The 21,931-nt window shown below is 40.5% G+C and overlaps 1 protein-coding gene across 7 annotated transcripts in view; it reads left to right on the top strand.

Annotated features, from left to right (window-relative positions):
• Positions 1–6,590: 6,590 nt before the first annotated feature.
• The window catches only part of Smim8 (small integral membrane protein 8), a 27,454-nt gene continuing 12,113 nt past the window's right edge, over positions 6,591–21,931 (top strand). For 2 of the 7 annotated variants that reach the window (XR_016536488.1, XR_016536487.1), the window contains exons 1-4: positions 6,905–7,094; positions 11,579–11,709; positions 17,165–17,322; positions 21,350–21,561. Coding sequence is in view for 5 of the 7 variants with exons in the window: in XM_090338467.1 (XP_090194593.1) it covers positions 17,188–17,322; positions 21,350–21,508 (294 nt within the window). In the remaining 2 variants the exon portion in view is untranslated. Of the gene's footprint in view, positions 6,663–6,904; positions 7,095–11,578; positions 11,710–15,893; positions 16,291–17,164; positions 17,323–21,349; positions 21,779–21,931 lie in introns of those variants that run through there. The other 5 variants (XM_090338467.1, XM_090338466.1, XM_090338469.1 and 2 more) reach the window with 5 other exon arrangements.

Genomic DNA, 21,931 nt, shown 5'->3' with positions numbered 1-21,931 from the left:
ATCCTAAGTCTATCACAGTAATTTTGAGCTATGCCAGGCATTTGTAAATTTACATCAGTTAGAACAACTTTAGAAATTGAAGAAGCATTTTTTTTTTTGCTAGTCTTGGGGCTTGAGTGCAAGGCCTGAGCACTGTCCTTGGACTTTCTCAAGGCTAGAGCTCTACCACTTGAGCCTCAGCAACACTGTCTGGCTTTTTTTTTTCTATGTATGTGGCACTGAGGCATCAAATCCAGGTCTTTGTCCATGCTAGGCAAGCACTCTACCTCTAGGCCAAACTCCCAGCCCCTGAAGCATTTCTTAATAATGATTGACATAATAATGATTGACATAGTGGTTGAACGAGTTTGCACTCCCACCAACAGTGTAGTAGTGATCCCTCCTGGCCACATCCCCTCCAGCATCTGTTGTTATTAGATTTCTTGATCCTGGCCATTCTAACTGGAGTGAGGTGGAATCTTAGAGTTGTTTTGATTTGCATTTATTTTATGACCGGAGATGTCGAGCGTATCTTCTTGTGTCTATAGGCCATTTTTGTTTCTTCTTCAGAGAAGACTCTCTTTAAGTCTTTGGCCCATCTTTTTTTTTTTTGGCCAGTCCTGGGCTTGAGTTTCTCCAGGCTAGAGTCCCAACACTTGAGCCACAGCACCATTTCCAGCTTTTTTCCATATATGTGGTACTGAGGAATTGAACCAAAGTCTTTGTGCATTCTAGGCAAGCACTCTACCACTAGGCCAAACTCCCTGCTCTTTGGCCCATCTTTTAATGGGATGGTTGTTACTTTGGAGATTAGTTTTGAAGTGATTCAATTTTTTGAGATGTTGATATATTTTAGATATGAGGCCTTTGTCCGTTTGTATGGTTAGTGAAGATCTTCCCCCCTTCTGTAGGTTTCCTAATTAATTTACCAGCTATGTCCTTTGCCATACAGAAGCTCTGCAGTTTAATGCAGTCCCACTTATCCAGCCTTTCTCTGATTTGTTGTGTTTCTTGGTCCTTATTGAGAAAGTTTCGACCTGTGCCAAGGAGGCCTAGTGTATCTCCTATTCCTTCTTGTAAAGTTTTCAGTGTGTCAGCTTTTACCTCAAGGTCTTTGATCCATTTGGAGTTAATTCTAGTGCAAGGTGACAAAGAAGGATCCAGCTTTAGTTTTCTGCAGGTGCTTAACCAGTTCTGCCAGCACAACTTGTTGAAGAGGCTGTCTTTCTTCCATTCTATTTTTTTGGCTCCCTTGTCAAAGATTAGGTGGCCATAGGTCTGTGGTTTAATATCTGGGTCCTCAGTTCTATTCCATTGGTCTTCAGGCCTGTTCCTGTGCCTGTACCAAGCTGTTTTGATAATTATAGCTCTGTAATAGAGTCTAAAGTTTGGAATTGAAATTCCTCCTGCGCTGTTCTTTCTGCTAAGAAGTGTTTTTGCTATACGAGGTCTTTTATTATTCCATATGAAATTTTGGATTGCCTCTTCTATTTCTTTTTTTTTTTTTGCCAGTCCTGGGCTTGAGCTCAGGGCCTAAGCACTGTCCTTGGACTTTCTCAAGGCTAGAGCTCTACCACTTGAGCCTCAGCACCACTTCCGGCTTTTTTCTATGTATGTGGTACCAAGGAATCGAACCCGGGTCTTCATGCATGCTAGGCAAGCACTCTACCACTAGGCCAAACTCCCGGCCCTGCCTCTTCTATTTCTTTAAAGAATGACATTGGAATATTGATGGGTATTGCGTTGAATTTGTAGATAGCTCTTGGCAAGATTGTCATTTTCACAATGTTGATTCTTCCAATCCAGGAGCATGGGAGGTTTTTCCATTTCCTCAGTTCTGCTTTAATTTCCTTTTTCAGAGTTTTGAAGTTTTCACCAAAAAGGTCCTTTACATTCTTAGTTAAGATAATGCCTAGGTTCTTTGTTTTCTTTGAGGCTACTGCAAAAGGAGTTGCTTTCATGATCTGGTGAATATAATGTAACCCCTCTATTAATCACAATAAAAATTATTTAAAAATGATTGACATTTGTGACTTTAAGTCACATGTCCAATGTGAATAACACTTGGTTCTCCGATTTACCAAAATGGTAAGAGTGGGTTGAGTGACTGTGTGCTTTCAGTTGTTGCCTCCAAGAAAGTTCATACATCTTGTGACTAACTGATAGTAAAAGGACTAGGGAAAAATATAGCACACAGGTGCTGACTATCCGGGGCACATAGAAATGATCTCATTTGAGCGCCATTTCTATGTCTAAAATTTATTTTCAGCCCTTTACATGTGAACCTTGATTTTTGTCACAGTTGAGCCCTTCCTGACAACATGGTGACAACGAGTGTGTCCCATGTAACAGCCAGGCATTGGCAAAGCCGCAGGGCCCAGTCTTGGGCCCAGCCAGACTCCATGTCTCCTCCCAGAAACTGAACAGACTTGGTGTATTTGCATATTGAGTATTGTATATTTTCCTTCTTTCTTCTTCCTTTCTGTCTTTCTCTCTCTCTTCCCTCTCTCCCCACCCCTCTCTTTTCTCTCTTTGTTGGTTGGGGCTTGAACTCAGGGCCTGGGCACTATACCTGAGGTTTTCTGCTTAAGGCTAGTGTACTACCACTTAGAGCCACACCTCCACTTCCAGTTTGGGGGTGGTTAATTGGAGATAAGAGCTCATGGACTTCCCTACCCCATTTGGCTTTGAACTATCATCCAGAGATCTCAGACTTCTGAGTAGCTAGGATTACAGATATGAGCCACCAGCAACCGGCTTCCGTGTGGAAGAGAGCTGCTTACCATTGCTTAGCTATTATCAGTTTACCTAGGATACTGAATGGCAATTCTAGTCACTTAACCTTACTGACAGAAAGTTAACTATCAGTTCTAAGCTGTCCTTACCCACACACACTTGCATGTAAGAGCAAAATGAATTGGAAGTTGTCGTGCTTGATAATTTGAGACGTCACAGTATAAAAATGAGTATGTTTTTAATGTCTTCAAATCAAAGAACTATTCCTTAAAAAACTTGTATCAAGGGGTAAGAAGAACAATTGATTTTATACATTGAACTCTTGATTGAAGTTGCCCTGAAGGCTTCTAAGTGTCTGTGTGTGATAGATCTGGAAGGCTGACGCCCTAGTGTTAATGAAATTGATATGCTTGGCATATGTAAAAGGTTTTTTCTTCCTCTTCGCCTGTGAATAAGTTTATGTTGGGATAGAGCTTACCAAGTTTGGTATAGATAATGCACTCATCTAACTGTGCCTCTGAAAACCTCATGGTATTAGACTATTTCATAAATAACTGTTTTTATGGTCTGTGGTGGGGCTTGAATTCAGGGCCTGGGCATTTTCTTTGAGTGCTTCAGCTCAAGGCTAGCACTCTACCACTTGAGCTACATTGCCAATTCTGGCTTTCTAGTGGTTATTTGGAGATAAGAGTCTCACAGTCTCTTATGTTTGGGCTGGCTTTGAACCAAGATCCTCAGATCTCACCCTTCTGAGTAACAAGGATCACAGGCATGAGTCACCAGCACCCGGCTTTCATAAATAACTTTTAATCCAAACATAGAGATATGTTAACATTTTTTTAAATCACCAGTTGCCAACATGATGTGGATAGTTCATCTGGGCTCTGCAGCTGATTCCAGTTTGACAGCTGTCTACTGATATCTGATATTAATAGGAAAATACCTATCTTCACATAAGTTCTAAGTGATGCTCTTTCTTCCTTCTGCTGCATAATTTGGTACATCTTGCCTCTGTAACCATTTCATAATTTATGGCAGAAGTTTGATTCTCCCAACTATTTATGTTTGGCCATGTTTACTCAGAATACATACCTGAATGCTATAGCTTCACACACACACACACACACACACACACACACACACACACACACACACACACACAGTAGAATGAAAAATAACTTAAATGCAAGTTTATACTAAAATTTCAACTTGCGTGATGATGAGTTTTGTGATACTACTTTGCTAATAATATAACCATTCTTTCATTTTTACTATTAAAAAGTAGAAATTCCAAGGCCCCACTGGAGACCTATAGGATCAGAGGCTATGGAGAGAATGTATCTTGGCTCTGCCCTATGTATTTTTCATCTCCAATGGGCCTGTTGGAACATGCTTTCTAGTTTCACTGCTTTTTAGCCTCTCTCACATCACATGTATTCATATCATATTTCTCAAAGGAAATCATAAGCCCAACCCCAGAGTCCAAGTGGGAGGGCATGGAGAAAGAAGTAGAAGCAGGAGGTGAAGAACTGGCAGGTTTGGAAATTATCAGAGCACACTTAATTTTCATGTAAATTGGTCAAAGGAGTTGGATATACTCCATCCATGTTCACTGTATCATTTATTTTGGCTCAGCTTTAAAGAAAAGTCAGAGTTTATGTTATTTTCAAAGCCCTGTCTTTGACAAAACACTGCATGTTGTTTTTATTAATATTGTAAGTCAACTGTGAAATCTTTCCTGGCAAAAAAATTGTCAAAAGCATCAGTGCCATTAGTGATCCCTTGAGAAGCTGCCAGGCCACCAGTGTCACCAGTTTCAGAGCATAACCTGGGAACCTCTTTTGAGCTTACTTATCTTTCACTGATTTGATTGTGTTTTCACACAGAGGGTCCCCTTCTTTATGCAATTCCATAAAAAATAAAGCCTCCTGTTAAAACACTATTCAATATTTATATAGCTGTTCATGAGTAAACATTATAAATGTACCCAGACTGGCATTGCTTTTCAAAGTAATAATCTCTTGAAAGAATTATTTAGTCATATCACTTGCACTATAAAATTGGTAAGGGCTTTATGCTACTTCCTGTTCTTTTTAGTTTATGCCCTCCTCCTCCTCCTCTTTCCTTTTTCCTCTTTCTCTTCAGTTATGGAGACTGAACTCAGGGCCAGGGTGCTGTTCCTGACCCTCTTTGTGCTCACAGGTCTCTATTACTTGAGCCACAGCACCACTTCTAGTTTTGAGTGGTGCACTGGAGATAAGAGTCCCATTGGAGACTTTTCTACCTGGCTGGCTTCAAACTGCAATCATCAGATCTTACTGAGTATTAGAATTACAGGTGTAAACCACCAGCACCCAGCTTTAGTTTATGCTCCATTCAACTATTTATTGGATTACTTGGGATTGCTCTCGTCTTGCTTTTGCCTCCATACTGATACTCAGCATGGTTAAGATTAGTGAAAATCTTAAGGGATAAAGTTTGGGTCTGTTGATAATGAAACACAGCAAAGTTTGGTAGCCCTGAAGTTGTTCTTAACTTGGGACCAGTTTCGTCATGGGATTTATTTATTTAGCCAGTCTTGGGGCTTGAACTCAGGGCCTGAATGCTGTCCTTGGGCTTTCTCAAGGCTAGAGCTCTACCACTTGAGCCACAGCACCACTCGTGGCTTTTTCTATGCATGTGGTACTGAGGTGTCAAACCCGTGCATGCTAGGTGAGCACACCACTAGGCCAAACTCTCCAAACTCTCAGCTCCTTTGTTTTTTTAAAGAATGTCTAGTAACAATGAATTTTTAAAAAATTAACCTTGAAATAAAATTAGGTTTAATTTGACTTGGAAGAACAAGTTTTAAATTCAAAAATCCAAAGATTGACATACACCCATCCCCAAATTTGGGTACCTGTTGATATAACTTACCTCTCAACAAACTTAAACATCAAAAAGTATGTAGAGCAGGGATTCATACCTGTAATCCCAGATCTCAGGAGACTGAGATCTAAGAATCACAGTTGGACTCTAGTCTAGGTAGGGAAAGTCCATGAGACTCTTATCTCCAATTAACCATCAAAAAGCTACAAGCGGAGCTGTGGCTCAATTGGTACAGTGCTAGCCTTGAGCAAAGAAGCTCAAGGGCAGGGGCTAAACTCTGATATCAAGTCCCAGGACTGGCATGAGAGGAAGGAAGGAAGGAAGGAAGGAAGGGAGGGAGGGAGGGAGGGAGGGAGGGAGGGAGGGAGGGAGGGAGGGAGGGAGGGAGGGAGGGAGGGAAGGTAGAGAATAACTATGGTCTCAAATATAACTGCAGACATTTTGCATTTTAGAATCTCAAAACCCTTAATAGAATGCGCATGTAAATTGCTCCGCCTCTAAAGCCACCATAGTTTGGAAAGAGCCCAGATATAAGCCTTCAAATCAAAATGCCCCCCACTTCCATGAAATAAATACATATTTCTAGATGCGTACATTTTGGGGGGGGAGGAAGGGGGTCGGTCATGGGGTGAACTCTGCCGCGATCCTGGAGCTTTTCTGCTCAAGGCCAGCACACTACCACAGCTGCACCGCCCCCAACCCTTCTGGGGGTCATTGGAGATAAAGAGTCTTGCGGCCGCGCCTGTCCCATCTGACTTCAACCCCAGGTCCTCAGATCTCAGGCTCCAGAGTAGCATGGACAACAGGCACGAGACAACAGCGTCCGGCTGGATTTGTTTATGCAGAACTCATACTGGAAACCCAATGGAAGTCTGAAAAGGAAAAGTTTCAAGAAAAAGGAACCTACAACAAGCCTTCCAGTCACCTAGCGCGGGGGGCAGCCGGTGCGCGGGGACCTCCAGGGCGCAGGGGGCGCTGTGGGGCGCCTTGCGCGTGCCGGGCGTGCTCGGCCGCTCCGCCCCGCAGGCGCCGGCCAGGCCGAGCGCGGGCGGCGCGCTGCGGAGTGGACCCTGCGGAAGGTGAGCGTCACCGCGATGGCGGCGGCGGACTCGGGGACGCGGGCTCGGGGACGCGGGGCGCAGCCTGGAAGGGAACGTCGGTTGTGCGGGGCCTCCGTCCCAGGGGGGACGGGCCTGGGCGCCTTCCCTCGTGGTGGCCCGCCGGTGTCCTCCCCCGCAGCGCCCGAGCGCGCCGGCCCGCCGTTTCCCGGACGTGACGCGCGACGCGCCGGCGCGGGCCCGGGCCAGGCCGCCCCGCTCCCCGGGCCCTCGCGGGGATGCGGCTGTGGTGAAGGGACTGTCGGGGCGTCTCCACGCCCGGAACGGCGTCCGCGGCCGTTTCCCTGCGAGTCGGCGCGCCCTGGCCTCGGCGCAGGCCCGCGGGAGCGAGGGGACCCCAGAGCCCCAGGAGGGCTGCGACAGCCGTGGAACAAACCTTTCTCCGTTTCTCGGGTACAATGAATAACAAGGGCTGGGTGTGTGCGCCCGCACCGGGCTTGAGCCCCGGGCCTAGGTTCCCCGGGGTTGCCCCTTAGCCTTTTCTGCCTAAGTGCTGGCGTTCTCCCACCCGAACCACGCCTCCACTTCTGGCTTTTTTTATTTATTTATTTTATTTTTTGGCTAATTGGAGTCGGAGTTTTATGTACTTTCCTGCCTCGGCGGCCTTAGCACTGCAATCCTCAGATCCCAGCCTTCTCAGGTAGCTAGGTTTCACAGACATGGGCTGATGGGCCCTGGTGGAAAACGTCTTCTCCATTAAAAACTCACTTACGTTTAAGTCGTGTCATAACGTGTCAATGCAGTCTTTCTGTCCTTTTAAAGATGGAGTGAAGTGGTAGGAGTGGGTTGGAAATGGGGAGATCTTCCTACCGGTGCATAATGGCCCTGGCTGGGATTCTCTTAGGTTAAAGGAGGGTGGACAGTAGGACGAAATAGTGCGGATGATGACACGGCTTCTGTTTTCTGAACCTCTAAGCCTTTTCACTGTTAGTTAATCCGTGTATATTTTAATCAGCACCTGTTAATAAAGATAAGATTTGAAGCTATAGTCTGGTGTTAGTGGCTCCAATCTAGACTCCCAACTATTCAAGAAGCTTAAATACAGGATCCTGGTTCCTGGTCATTCCTAGCAGACAAATCTGAGAGGCTCTTAGCTCCAGTTAACCAGCAAGGGCTGAAAGTAGAGGTGGTAGACACAAGCCATTGGTGAAAAAGTCATGTTGTTCTGCCCAAGTCTCAGGACCACCAAGAGACAACCGAGAGTCAGACGTTTGGAAATGCAAAAGCAAGGCTTTATTCAGGCGGGCTGTCAGCTCGGGCTTGGTCCCACACTCCCATACAGAAGGAGCCTAGGAGAAGCCCGGAACAGCTTTTCTACAGGGCTTTTAAAGGCAAAGACTACAGATTTACATTAACACAGCAATCAGCTATTGGAGTGAGATAAGGTAGGGGTTAGGGACAGTTCAGAGCAGTTCATGGGAGATTCCCATGCCAGTAGAGTCCTAATTAGCAGTCTGAGGGTAGTTGTATGGTTTTAGAAAAACGAATGTCATCCCTTGAATTTACACGAGTTCTGCTTTAGAAAACAAATGCCATCCCTTGAATTTACACGAGTTCTGGTTAATTTTAACACAGACAGGTCAGTTCCTGGAACTTAATGGCACCACAATTCTGTTTTTTTTAATTTTGTGCACTTTTGGGTCACTCCCAGTTTACATAAACAACAAGATGGCTGCTTCAGAATGGGGGTGCTTTTTTTAGCTCCTCAATATGAAAATGTAAAGACTAAGAGCAAGAGTGTGGCCTAGTGGTAGAGTGCTTTCCTAGCTTTACACGAAGCCTTGGGTTCAATTCCTCCGTGGCACATACATAGAAAAAGCCAGAAGTAGGGCCGGGAGTTTGGCCTAGTGGTTAAAGTGCTTGCCTAGCATGCATGAAGACCCGGGTTCGATTCCTCGGTACCATATACATAGAAAAAAGCCAGAAGTGGTGCTGACGCTCAGGTGGTAGAGCTCTAGCCTTGAGAAAAGTCCAAGGACAGTGCTCAGGCCCTGAGCTCAAGTCCAGGACTGGCAAAAAAAAAAAAAAAAGAAAAAGCCAGAAGTGGTACTGTGGTGTGGAGAAAACTCAAGAATAGTGCCCAGGCCTGAGTTCAAGCCCTAGGACTGGCCAAAAGAAAAACAAGAAGAAGAAGAAAGTATTAATGCCCTGGACCATTTAATACTTACTTCTTCTCCTAACTACTAGATGAAGATTGTGGTTCAAATTAAGCATACTAGAAAATAAGTCTAGACTCTACTCTGTAATTAACCAACCAAAGGCTGGAAAGATGTGGTAGACAGCCAGCTTTGAGGAGGGAAAGCCAAGAGATAGAGATCAATGCTTTGAGTTCTAGTCCTACTGCTGGGTTTGTTTAAAAGAAAAATTGAAGCTCTCCTAGAGTCAGCCAAGCTTTAAAAACCTCTATTCTGTACTAAACTTGACTTTTAAATTATTTTAAAGGTGTTGTGCCACAGAGTTCAATTTATCTTCTAGGATAGTATGAAACTAAAGTGTATTTTTACTCACAATTAAAATAGTTTCCTTGGTTTGGAGATCAGGTTCAGTTGATAAAGCACTAGCTAATGAATGGAAGTGTCAGGTACCAAGTTGCAGTCCTGGTCCAGTCCTGGGCTAGGACCTAATAAAATATATACTGTTTTCATTTAATAATTCCCTGAGTCTTTTAAAAGAAATGTTGTGATGATTGTTGAGGTTTCTGCTCAGAAACTTTCTACCATTGTAATTTTAATTACAGAAGGGTTTGTTTCTAAAATGTATATTAGAAAATGGATTTCCCACCCAAATTCTTTCATTATTTATATCTTGATCTAATTTTCAGGTACAGTATAATACCAGTTGTTAGATACATTCTAGATTATCCCCTAAGCAAAATTTTACTGAGGTAGAGAAAAATCACTAAAAAATGACCAGTCCTAATTCTGCCTGACTTCTAGTAGTGTGTGCCATTATTGATGGAATCCCATTTTTACAGTTTCACATTTTCACACAAATGCCCTCGAAGAGTTGTATAAAGGGGCCAGTCCTGGTTCTCTATTGCTCCATTTCCACATTGCATGATTCTTTTCCAGGAAGGAAGGACAGAGGAAAAAGATAAATTGAGCAGGTAAACAGGAAGGGACATGTAAGATATGGGGCATAGGATGGGTCTTTTTCTAGGCAAATATTTTTATGCATGTGTATACATATACACATATACTATATGGAAAGTAATGTACGCATACATTGCATGTGTATATGTGCTCACATATATACAAACAACAGTTTCTTGATCATAATGTAAATAAGAAGTGGGTGATAGGAAAAAGAGGAAATCAGAATAAGGATATCTGGACAGATCATACAGCCTACAGTGCTTGATTTATTACTTGCAAGTTGGCCCACACACAATTCAAAACTAAATTACTTTGGAGCAGTGTGGTATTGAGTTTCTTTCACCCCCAGTAAGGTGTGTTTGTATGTTTGATTTCTCCTTTTAATACAACAAAGGAGAGTCATACATGTATACTTTAATTCAGCTTAAAAATTAAGTAGATTTTGATTAAGTTCTAAATACTAAGTCCCAGTGATTATAAATAGAGATTCCCCCCTTGAACACTTGATTGTTAAGCTTGTCCTTTAAAATATGATGTAAAAATCAATGTTAATAAATTCTTTAATAAAAAAATTAAGTAGAGACTGGTTAGTGTTCTATGCATATATTAGTTACTTGGAGTGGTTTGGAGAGAGAAGTGGAGGATATGATCAGACTTAGAAAGGTCTGATGGAAATGTATTTTTTGTTATTTCCTCTGAATGGCAGTGTCAGAATAACTTACTCACCAAGGTGCTAGTGGCTCTTGCTTGTAATCCTAGTTATTCAGTAGGCTGAGATCTGAGGATTGCAGTTCTAAGTTGGCCTGGGCAGGAAAGTCCAAGAAACTTCATCCAGCTAGCTACCAGAAAACAGAAGTGGAACTCTGGCTCAAAGTGGTAGAATGCCTGCTAGCTTTGAGCAAAGAACTCAGGGACAGTGTCTGGGCCCTGAGTCAAGCCCCAGGACTGACCCCCCCCCCCAAAAAAAAAACAACCCCAGAACAGTTTATTGCTATGTTTTGAGAATGTGGTTCATTTTTCAGCTTTGATTTGTATAGTTTACCTTGTTTATGCAAGAGGTTTGTTTTCCCCAAAAGTATCGACAGTGAAGAAACAACTAATATTTTGTGTTCTTTATACATACACTGTATATATGAGCTAGTCACATGAATCGCACATGGAAAAGTTTTTTTATTCTTAATGGTTTTCATATATACAACAAATTCTTGGCTACTAAGACCCTTTCTGGCCCCAGTAATCTCATTTTATTGATAGTATATGTAGTTGGGAAAAGTTTCTTGTTAGTATAATTAAATATATAAACAAGTTCTTGCAATTTTGGAAGGACTTTTTAAATATCTTCATTGCTTGGCTCACAAGGAAAAACATAGTAAAGCTGAACTGACTGACCCCACTTATAATAAAAGATGAAATAATGAGAAATATTATTTTTATCCTTTACAGAGTATCATAAGCAGTAGAAATTGTGGTTATATTGGTGCTTTTGAAATATACATATGTTTTGCAGCCTAAGTATTCTTCACTAATTTGGGTAAAGGCTAAAGACTTACAGTGCTTTATTAAGGTGAATATAAACATGATGTACAGATTACTTATTTTCATGATTACAAAGGAAGTACATGCTTATTTCAGGAGGAAAGGAGTTGAAGGTATCTTGGAACAGTTAGAATTTGTGTTGAACCATTGGAGAGATGATTATGGCTTTTTTTTATTAACCTCTATCACATAGGTTGAATTTCGTGACATTCACCATCACTACATCCCTTTAATTTCAAAATACAGGTTGAGCATTCCAATCTGAAAATTGGAACTCTGAAGTACTCCAAAATCTGAAACTTTTGCTTATCAACCTGATGCCACAAATGGAAAATTCCATAGTTGACCTCAAGTGACAGGTTGGAGTCAAGATAAAGGTACACAGTGTGCAGTTTATTCAGCATCCCCAAGAGAAAAATATTACCCTCTCAGGCCCCTTGAGCTACAATAATTCTTTTCTGTACATGCCCTCCCTGGGAGATGAAATGGCATGTGTGCAGGCCCAGTGGGCCTGTGACAGGCACCAGGATCCCAATGGAGCCAAGACCTTTGTACTCTACTTGCTGTAATGTTTGGCTTCTCCATTACTCAGTGGAATAATAACACTGAAAATGTCAAAAAGACCTTCAGATTCCCCTATGGGTACCAGTGATAAAAAAAAGAGAAAGCATTTATGTTTATCGATAGCACAAAAAGTAAAACTATTGGAAAAATTAGACAGTGGTATAAGTGTAAAACATCTTACTGAAGAATATGGTGTTGGAATGACTACTATATATGACTTAAAGAAACAGAAGGAAAAACTGTTGAAGTTCTATGCAGAAAGTGATGAGCCAAAGTTGATGAAGGATAGAAAAACACTACATAAAGCTAAAAACGAAGACCTTGATCGGGTATTGAAAGAGTGGATCCGCCAGCGTCGCCATGAGCGCATGCCACTGAATGGCGTGCTGATCATGAAGCAAGCAAAGATCTATCACAATGAATTAAAAATTGAAGGGAACTATGAGTACTCAACCGGCTGGCTGCAGAAATTTAAGAAAAGACATGGCATTAAATTTTTAAATATTTATGGTGATAAGGCATCTGTTTCCAAAGCTGCAGAGAAATTCACTGAAGTGTGTAATGGTAATGATTCTCCAGTTGTTCAGTCATTGACCAAGGGTGAACTGGATGAACGGGCTGAGAATCAAGGTGATCATGGTCATAGTGATGATGCAGACAGCGTGGCTAACACGTCAGGGAAAGTGCCCCTTGATGACATGGTGCGGCTGTGTGACGGGCTCATCAGAGGACTAGAGCAACGCGCATTCATTACGGAACAAGAAGTCATATCTGTTTGTAAAATCAAAGGGAGACTTCTAAGACAAAAAAGGGTGTTCATGAGAGAAACGACTCTAGGAAAAACACTTAAAAGCGCCATCCAGCAGAACGCGTCTTCATCCTAGAGGACCCACTTCCTGGTCCCTCAACTAACTGCTTTTGATGTTTTTTTAGCCACTTAAAAAGGAAAAAGTCCTTGGTACCACATACATAGAAAAAAGCCACAAGTGGTGCTGAGTCTCAAGTGGTAGAGCTCTAGCCTTGAGAAAGCCCAAGGACAGTGCTCAGGTTCTGAGTTTAAGCCCCAGGACTGGCAAAAAAAAAAAGGAAAAAGTACAGGGCCCAGTTGGTTTTTAATCAAGCACAGGTGTTATTTGACGCTGAGGTGGGATTTGGCAGCTGCTGTGCTGCTTAGTTCCCGTGAGCACATGAGCTCACTGTACAATGTTATACCATGGTTTTTAGTCACTATTTGTGTGTAAGAGGAAGAAAATGGTTCTTATCACTAATAGCATAAGAGTTCAGTGTCAATGAGGGTGAGGCCAGGTTACCACAGACCATACGTGTGGATGGCTAAATAGTCACTGTAGGCAGCCCTTATTTCATGCCCCACATGATTAAAAATATTGCGTAAAATTACCTTCAGGCTATGTGTATACGATTTATACAAGGGGCCGGGAGTTTGGCCTAGTGGTTAAAGTGCTTGCCTAGCATGCACGAAGACCCGGGTTCGATTCCTTGGTACCACATACATAGAAAAAAGCCAGAAGTGGTGCTGAGGCTCAAGTGGTAGATCTCTAACCTTGGGAAAGCCCAAGGACAGTTCTCAGGTCCTGGGCTCAAGCCCAGGACTGGCAAAAAAAAAAAAAATTAAAAAAAATATATATACATATATATTTTTATACAAAATCTTAAAAAAATTTACATTTAATCTTCGGTATCATTCTCTGTGTATAAATATTCTAAGGCCCAAAATAAACTGTTAAACATATATTTAGAGCCAGGCACCAGTGGCTCACTCCTGTAATCCTAGCTACTCAGGAGGCTGAGAACTGAGGATTGCAGTTCAAAGCCAGCAGACCCAAAAGACCGTGAGACTCTAACTAACCACCAGAAAAGGAAGTGATACTGTAGCTCAGGGGTAGAGCACTAGCCTTGAGCTGAAGAGTGCGGGGACAGTGCCAGGGTTCAAGCCCCACTATTGAACAAAAACCAAAAAATAACCCAAAGCATTTTTGGTCCCAAACATTTTATGTAAGGGATACTCGACAACTAGTGAAATTTGTGTTGAGTAGAACTATGTGTCCCCATATGTATATAAGCATATGTATGTGTATGAGAGTGAGAGATGGAGTGATTTAACAATATTTCATTCCCAGTACTTTTTGATAAGCTGCTCTGAGGTCCTCCTGTGCTCTATGATATATATTCTGTGTACCTGCTTCCCCCATTACCTTGCCTTCCCTGTGAACAACTTCATTCCACTTTCCATAGGATATCTTTGTTTTAATTGTCTGCAGCTACTTTCTAATAATAAAAGGAAAATACTGTTTCTATTACTGTTTCGGGATAGACTTTTTACCTTGATACATTAACTTTTGGGGGCGGGAGGCCTTCCTAGTATTTCTTTTCTCCATCTAGCCCCAGTAGTAGAAAACTCTGAGGCCATGATTCAAAGCTAATAGCATGGCATTGTTTCCTATGTAACATTTCTTGCAGATATGGCCTGTTAACAGTCTTGAATTATAATTTTACTTTAGTGATTTTTAGAATCTTACTCTTTCCTCACAATTGTAGTCTAACAGGATTTAAGCAGGGAGAGAAACATCATTGATAACAATTTATGGCACCTGGCAGTCAGTATTTATTACTTAAAATCTAAATACATTTATAGACATCATCATATACCATTCTGTTTAAGAGGAGGAAAATAGAGCACTCATTTTCAATAGTGAAAATACCAGAAGCAGTAGATTGATGCCACAGGAGAAATGGGGAAAGCACTTAGAGTTATCCCCTGTTCCCCAAACGTATTTGTCTAAGCTTCTGAAAGACTGATTCAAAATTGAAAAAATAAAATGTTTACATGCATGTGTATATGCTGGTATTAGGGGTTTAATTCAGGGCTATACATTCTTGCTTGGCTTTTTGGCCCAAATCTAGCATTCTACCACCTCTTCATTTCTAGTTTTTTTGCTGGTTGACTGGATATGAGTCTCAGACTTGTCTGGTCGGGCTGGTTTCCAGCCTTAATCCTCAGATCTCAGCCTCCTGAGTAGATAGGATTACAAGCATGAGACACCAGTGCCCAGTTGAAGTGAATTTTTTTTGTTGTTGTTGTTTTTTTGCCAGTCTTGTCCTTGGACTTTCTCAAGGCTAGAGCTCTTATTACTTGAGCCTCAGCACCACTTGTGGTTTTTTTCTTTGTATGTGGTATGGAGGAATCGAACCTGGGTCTTTGTGCATGCTAGGCAAGCACTCTGCCACTAATGAGGCCAAACTCCGGCCCAAAGGGAAATTTTTTTTTTTTTTTGCCAGTCCTGGGCTTGAGCTCAGGGACTGAGCTCTGTCCTTGGGATTTCTCAAGGCTAGAGCTCTACCACTTGAGCCTCAGCACCACTTGTGGCTTTTTTCCTATATATGTGGTACCAAGGAATCGAACCCAGGTCTTCGTACATGCTGGGCAGGCACTCTACCACTAGGCCAAACTCTGGGCCCCCAAAGGGAAAATTTTTAAGAGAGATTCTGGGACTAAAAAAAAAGTGAAAAGTCCCTTCAGATGTTGCCCATAGTGAATTAAACAGCAGATAAAAATAGTAATTTGTGTGGAAGAAAAAAATTACTGGATACAGTTTGAATGATGAGGAAAGTGCTTTAGTAGTCGTTACCTCATATGCTGGTAAATGAAGTGACAAATTGACAACTGCTTTGTTCTATGTAGTGTATTTTACTGTCATTTCCCAAGTTAGCTAATTCCCAGAATTTTCATTTGTTTCCCTGTAATTACCAAGGCAATAACATGCCCAGATAATAACAAACTTACTGATGACTGAAAAAAACTGACAGGAGCAAAACAGTATTTTTAAAAATCAAATCAGCCATTATGCCCACCACATTCCCTCACTTAGTTTATGTGTTGAGTTTCATTCCTTCAAATCTATCATTCTGTAGCCTTCAGCCGAAGGAATAATTCACATAGTGAAAGGTCATTACTGAAGCCAGTAGTAGGAGAAAAAATTCAGATTTTAGGTGAGGAAGGAGAATGGAAACTACCAACATGAAGCATCCATTGACATGACTGCTGGAACACAGATGTCCATAAAATCACCTAGTGGAGTGAAATGTGAGATCCCTGAAGTATTCCTGGAAGACTGCAACTATCATGAAATTTAAACCTCTCTAATTTGGAAGAATTTAAACCTATCTAATTTACAAGAAGCAACCTATTCTCGGGAGTTAGCAAATCTTGAAATTTCTACAGGAGCGCTCACGGAAATAAAAATGGAACTACAAAGCTGTAGTGAGGAAAGCATCAAAAATGATAACTAAAACATGCATGGAGAAATAGTGGTGAAACAGCCTACAGTGAGCATTTGTGGAGAAGTCTTCACCTTCAAACAGATGTTCATGACAAGGTATTTACATTTTAAGTGCTTTAAGTGAATGCTTTTTGATCACTGCAGCACAAATAGTTTGAACAACCGAGCTGATTTTCTCCATAAAGTTGCATATTTTAAAGTATATAAAATGGAAGAATAATGAATAAAGAATACTTACACAAAACAAGCATCAGTGACTGTCTAAATGTGAATGTTTGGCCCTTCATAATGTTTATTGTACAGAAAGTTGTGGCATGTCTCCCAAAGAGTTTTATCTTACACTGTCATTAATTTCAGCCTTTGGAAGGTTTCTTTCTCTACTTCTTATTTCCCACCTTACCATTCGGTGACAGGAATGATGGTACCTGGAAGAGAAAAAATATAAAATGTTAATGCTTCAAATTAGAAGAACCAGAAAACAAAAGACACACTTGGTTCTAACTGGACAGATTTAGAGTAGCTGAAAGAGAAAGGATATTTAGACTAAGGAGTTTACAGAACATAATCTTTCCAGAGAGTCACTGATAAGCAAGGGTGAAAGCAGGAACAACTACTGATTTACCTTTCCTGCTCTGGACAGTGGATGCTTGGGTGAACCCACAGAGGAAGGCAGAGACTATGGGGATTATCCCTGGGACGATCCTTCATGTTGTACTAGTTTAGTATCAGAAATCCATTCTGTAGACTTCTTTTAGCTTCGTGATTTATTGGTTTGATTTGGGGTTTTTTGTCTCTCTTTTTTAGATTATAATTTACCAAATAAAATTTGAAACATCACTTAGATAGTAAGAATTGACATCTACTTTGGGTGCTTGTCCAGATTTCAAAAGAAGAAAGTATTAGTGATTTCATTTTTTAAAAAAAGGTTTATCAAAGAAACAATAATGAAAGAAAAATATCTTGTTTTCAGGTAATAAAACATTGTCAGTCAAGATGTCTTCAGCACCTGAGCCTCCATCATTTAAAAAGGAACCACCCAAAGAGAAAGACTTTCCAAACCCAGGGCTCAGAGGAGTTCGTACAACGACCTTATTTCGAGCTGTGAATCCAGAACTCTTCATTAAACCTGTAAGAAAGACAGGATATGACTTGACTCAGGCTATGAGAAATATCTCCTATTTTTCAGTAGTATTTGGTCTTATTGTAGACACGTTGACTAATAAGACCTCTCTGAATAAAAACAAATGAAAATGTTAAAAGCCACTTTACCTATAAATATGTATTTAAGACATTTTTGAGGCATTTGGGTGTTATAATGAAAATGGTTACATATTCATTTATTAACTGCAATTAATATTTTTATTGTATTAATATGAAGGTAATTTTATGGTTTAATAAGGTGCTATTAGGTAAATAAGTCTCCTGAAATGGAGACCAAAATGAAAAGCTGGTAAGTCTTACAGGCTGAAATCTAGTCTTTACTAATTTTTACAGTGTAAGTGATATCATAAACAATTTTTGGTGTGTTCATGCTGGTCCTGGAGCTTGAACTCAAGGCCAGAGCATTGTCTGAGCTCTTTTGCTCAAGGCTCGAACCACAGTTCTGCTTTCTTGCCTTTTGTGCTTAATTGGAAATTAAGAGCCTCATAGAAGTTTTCCACCCAGGCTAGCTTTGAACCTGACCCTCAGATTTCAGACTCATGAGTAGCTAGAATTCCAGGTATGAACCACCAGCATCCAGCTGATACTGTTACGGGTCTGGATTTGCGAACAGTGAGACCACTTTAGTCATAATCCGGAATGGAAAAGATGTTTTGTTGAGCTAGAAATGGCTGATGCATCAGGATGACTACCGAAGTCGTGATCTCAGAATGTCATGCAAGGCTGTCTCTGGGGACTCCCTTTAACCTTGAAAATCACAGGAATTTCCCTCCCTGCCTAGTTTGAATGTTTTGCTTATTTCTTGGGAACCTGGGAAACGAGGCAGGAAACAGATCAGAAACCATTTGGTAGCACAATAAGAGTTGCCTCCTGGAGTTGGGGGAGCTTCTGGTGCAAATAGGCCACTATAGTCACTACAAGCTAGTGGGGGAGGGCTTTGGGTAGGAGTGGGACAAAGCAATTTCAGACACTTCAATCACTAGAGCCCGGTGGCTGCATAAAAACAGTAGAACAATACTGGCTTTTTCTGGTAAAGGATCTGCCTCGTTACCTTCTGAAATATATAGCCAGTGTCCTTTTTTTTTTTTTTTTTTTGTCAGTCATGGTGCTTGAACTCTGGGCCTGGGCGCTGTTCCTGAGCTTTTCAGCTCAAGGCTACAGCTCTACCCCTTGAGTCCTTGAGTCACAGCGTCACTTTCTACAGTCAGCATCTTACAAGTATAGGTCATACAGAGCAAAATAGATTGAGGACAAGTACAAATTCAAACCAAGTTTAGCAAGTATGGCTACAGGGCTTTTTGGTAGGGGTTAGCACCAATCAATAGAATAATACTGGCATTACAAATAATATTGGAATACTAAAAATTGGAACAAATTAAAACAACTTGTTTACCCCACTTCAATATCATAACACTATGAAAAATTGTAAAATACATGTTTGTATACTGTTGTGGAAGTAGCTGATCATTTATATTGTATGAGTATATTTGATTTAATGAATTTCTTTTTGAAAAAAATATCTTCCAGTTTAAAATAAAATCAGCTGGGAGCTGATGGCTCACACTTGTAATCATAGCTACCCAAGAGGTTTAGATCTGAGGATTGCAGTTCAAAAGCTAGACTGGACAGGAAAGTCCACTAAACCTCCAATTAACCACCAGAAAACCATAAGTGGTTCTGTGGCTCAAACTAATAGAGTGCTAGCTTTGAACAAAAGGGTTCAGGAACAGTGCCCAGGCTCTGAGTTCAGCCCCTATGATCACCACCACCACCACCACCAAAAATGAAATTATGAAACTAACATTTAAATTTTTAGTTATGGTAGTCATTATAAATTGTTTTAAGGCAAGTTATTTTATATAACTAAGCTAACAAACTTTGAACTAATATATTTCATTGCTATAGGTTTGACATTGTTTTACAATTAAGCTTTGAAATAGCAGTATAGAACTTATCCTTGTGTGCTTTCATTTCGGAAGTTTTGCTATGAGCAATGACCTTAGCATCTTTTCTTCTCTGGAGAATGAGACCATATTCACTTATGTGCTTACAGCCATTTGTTCCAAATGTTCTATTTTTTGTTAATATCTTTCTGTGCCTAATTTATAAATTAAACATTTTATCCATATGTATGTTTAGACAAAACATAGTCTAAATGTATATAGGATTTGGTTTCAGACTTGGGTCTTAGATCTTGGGTCTTAAATCCAGACTGGGTAACTACTGTAAGTCAGCAGGTATGAAACAAGCAGAAAATACTATTTGGAGCTGCTGTGGCTCACAACTGTAATCTAGTTACTCAGGAGACTGTTTGCTGTTTGAAGCCAGCTCAGGCAAGAAAGCCCATAAGACTTTTATCTCCAATAAACTGCTCATAAAAAGCTGGAGTGGACCTAAGGAACAAAAGGTGCATGGTATCCTTAATATGCGGTTATTAAATCCAAAGTGTACAAGAGCGAGGACTCATAACTGCATACTCAAAGCAATGGACATGGTAATGGAAATACAAACATAACTATATAGACAAAAAAACCTATGACTCTATAATCATAATGTTTCATTTCATAAACTGATATGTTTCTATGACATACAAACCGTTAGCTTAATTTTGATTAAGTTCTAAAGACTAAGTCCCAGTAATTAGAGATTTCCTCCTTGAACAATTGTTTGTTAAACTTGTCATTTAAAATATGATGTAAACATAAGCCATATAATTAATGATTGTTGTTCTTAAGGTACTATGTTATCTCTCATCACTTCTACTGTCCCTTGGTTATCTCATATTGTTACACTATCTCACTTTGTTATCTGATATATCGGATATAATTGTATTTGGTTATCTGAAACTGGATAGGGAATGGGGGAAAACAAGATGAGGGGTGGGGGAGGAGGGAAGGGAAATGGGGACCATGACATGTGAAAGGGTATCAATGTGTGGGAATTAAGGCACCATTTATCTGGCAAATATCATGTAACCCTTCTATTAATTACAATAAAAAATATATTAAAAAAAAAAGCTGGAGTGGCCCTCTGGTTCAAGTGGTAGAGTGCTAACCTTGAGCAAAAAGAAATTCAGGTACAGTGCCCAGGCCCTGAGTTCAAGCCCCAGGACTTGCCAAGAAAAAAAAGGAAAAAAAGACTTTATATCACTGTCATGCATTTCCATTAACCTAAAGAAAGGGCAATTTGTTGGAACACAATCATTTAAAATGGGGTGTCTGCTGAAGGTCAGGTTATAATAGAGAAAACACTTCCCTGGAAGCTTTTCTGTATTTAAATCTCTCCTAATCTTCACCCTTGTTCAAGTTACATCACTTTGCATAATATTTGTTCCAATCACTAAACTTCTTTTTTATTCTTTTTTTATATTTTTATTGTAATTGATAAAAGGGTTACATGATATTTGCCAGATAGAAGGTGCATTATCACTAAACTTCTTAAAATAATAGAGCAGGTTTCCAGAAAAGAGTATATGCATTATTATTATCGCTGTACCTAATTTAGGTTATGAGAGGCTCTTTGACAGTTATTTGTGGGCAAGAAAAATAGCATGGGTACTTTATCCTCACTTGTTAGTCCGCTAAATTGGGTTTGCGAATGGGAAGACTGGAGCACAGAGAAGTTAAGAAACGTCTCCCCGTTACACAGATACCACTGAAGATGCTGAGCACAGAGCAATAGCCATGGCTCTTTTGCTCATCTCTCTTCTTTTACCCATCTGAGAGTAGATGGCCAATATATCCAGGCTGGAGAGAGGCTGGAGAGAGCACGAGCAAGAGTCTCTGTAATCTGTAAATAATCAGTAGTTGAACTAATTGAATTAGAATTGCTTGATTATAATAGAAACACTGTTTTTGGACTGCTAGTGTGGTGGTAAGGAGTTGGCAGCATATCTGGAGGAACACAAGAGCTATTTTAATCTCTTCATATTTCTAGTCTTAGTGGGGCTTTACAATTTTTTGTTGTTGTTTTGTTGTTTGTTTGTTTTTGACAGAACAAACCAGTAATGGCTTTTGGATTGGTGACCCTTTCGCTTTGTGTGGCTTACCTTGGTTATCTACACGCAACACAAGACAATAAGAAGGACCTCTATGAAGCTATTGACAGTGAAGGACATAGTTATATGAGAAGGAAAACGTCTAAATGGGATTGAAGTGCTGATTCCTGCAGATAGAGCTTCCTTAGAAACCTTCCACTGGAAGCGTTGTGAGTGAGCACAGTCATATTTGGTGTCATATAAAATGGTAAAATGTGGTGGCCCCCAGTACACTCTAGTAATACGTCCCATTACACTTAGCAGTTGTTACCTCATTCTTTTCCCACAGATTTTGCCAATATTCCCATCCTCTTGTAAAAGTGCCTTAAGGATAGAAGTTATTCTTGTTAATTGTTGTGTTCTGCAAAATAAAAGTATCTAGTGCTATTAAATTTGCACGGAGTTTTTAATGTTTTAAACCTGTGTCTTCACAAGTGATAGGAAAATTTAGTTGTTGGTTTTTTGTGTAGTTGTTTGTGGAGGAAATTTTCATTTTCTACCTGACATAGAACCTGTATATGTAAATAAATCATAATTTTA

This window comes from Megascapheus bottae, chromosome 8, assembly GCF_031878675.1.
Source record: "Megascapheus bottae isolate mThoBot1 chromosome 8, mThoBot2.hap1, whole genome shotgun sequence".
In the NCBI taxonomy this organism is placed as follows: domain Eukaryota; kingdom Metazoa; phylum Chordata; class Mammalia; order Rodentia; family Geomyidae; genus Megascapheus; species Megascapheus bottae.
This window is presented reverse-complemented; position numbering and strand designations above follow the sequence as displayed.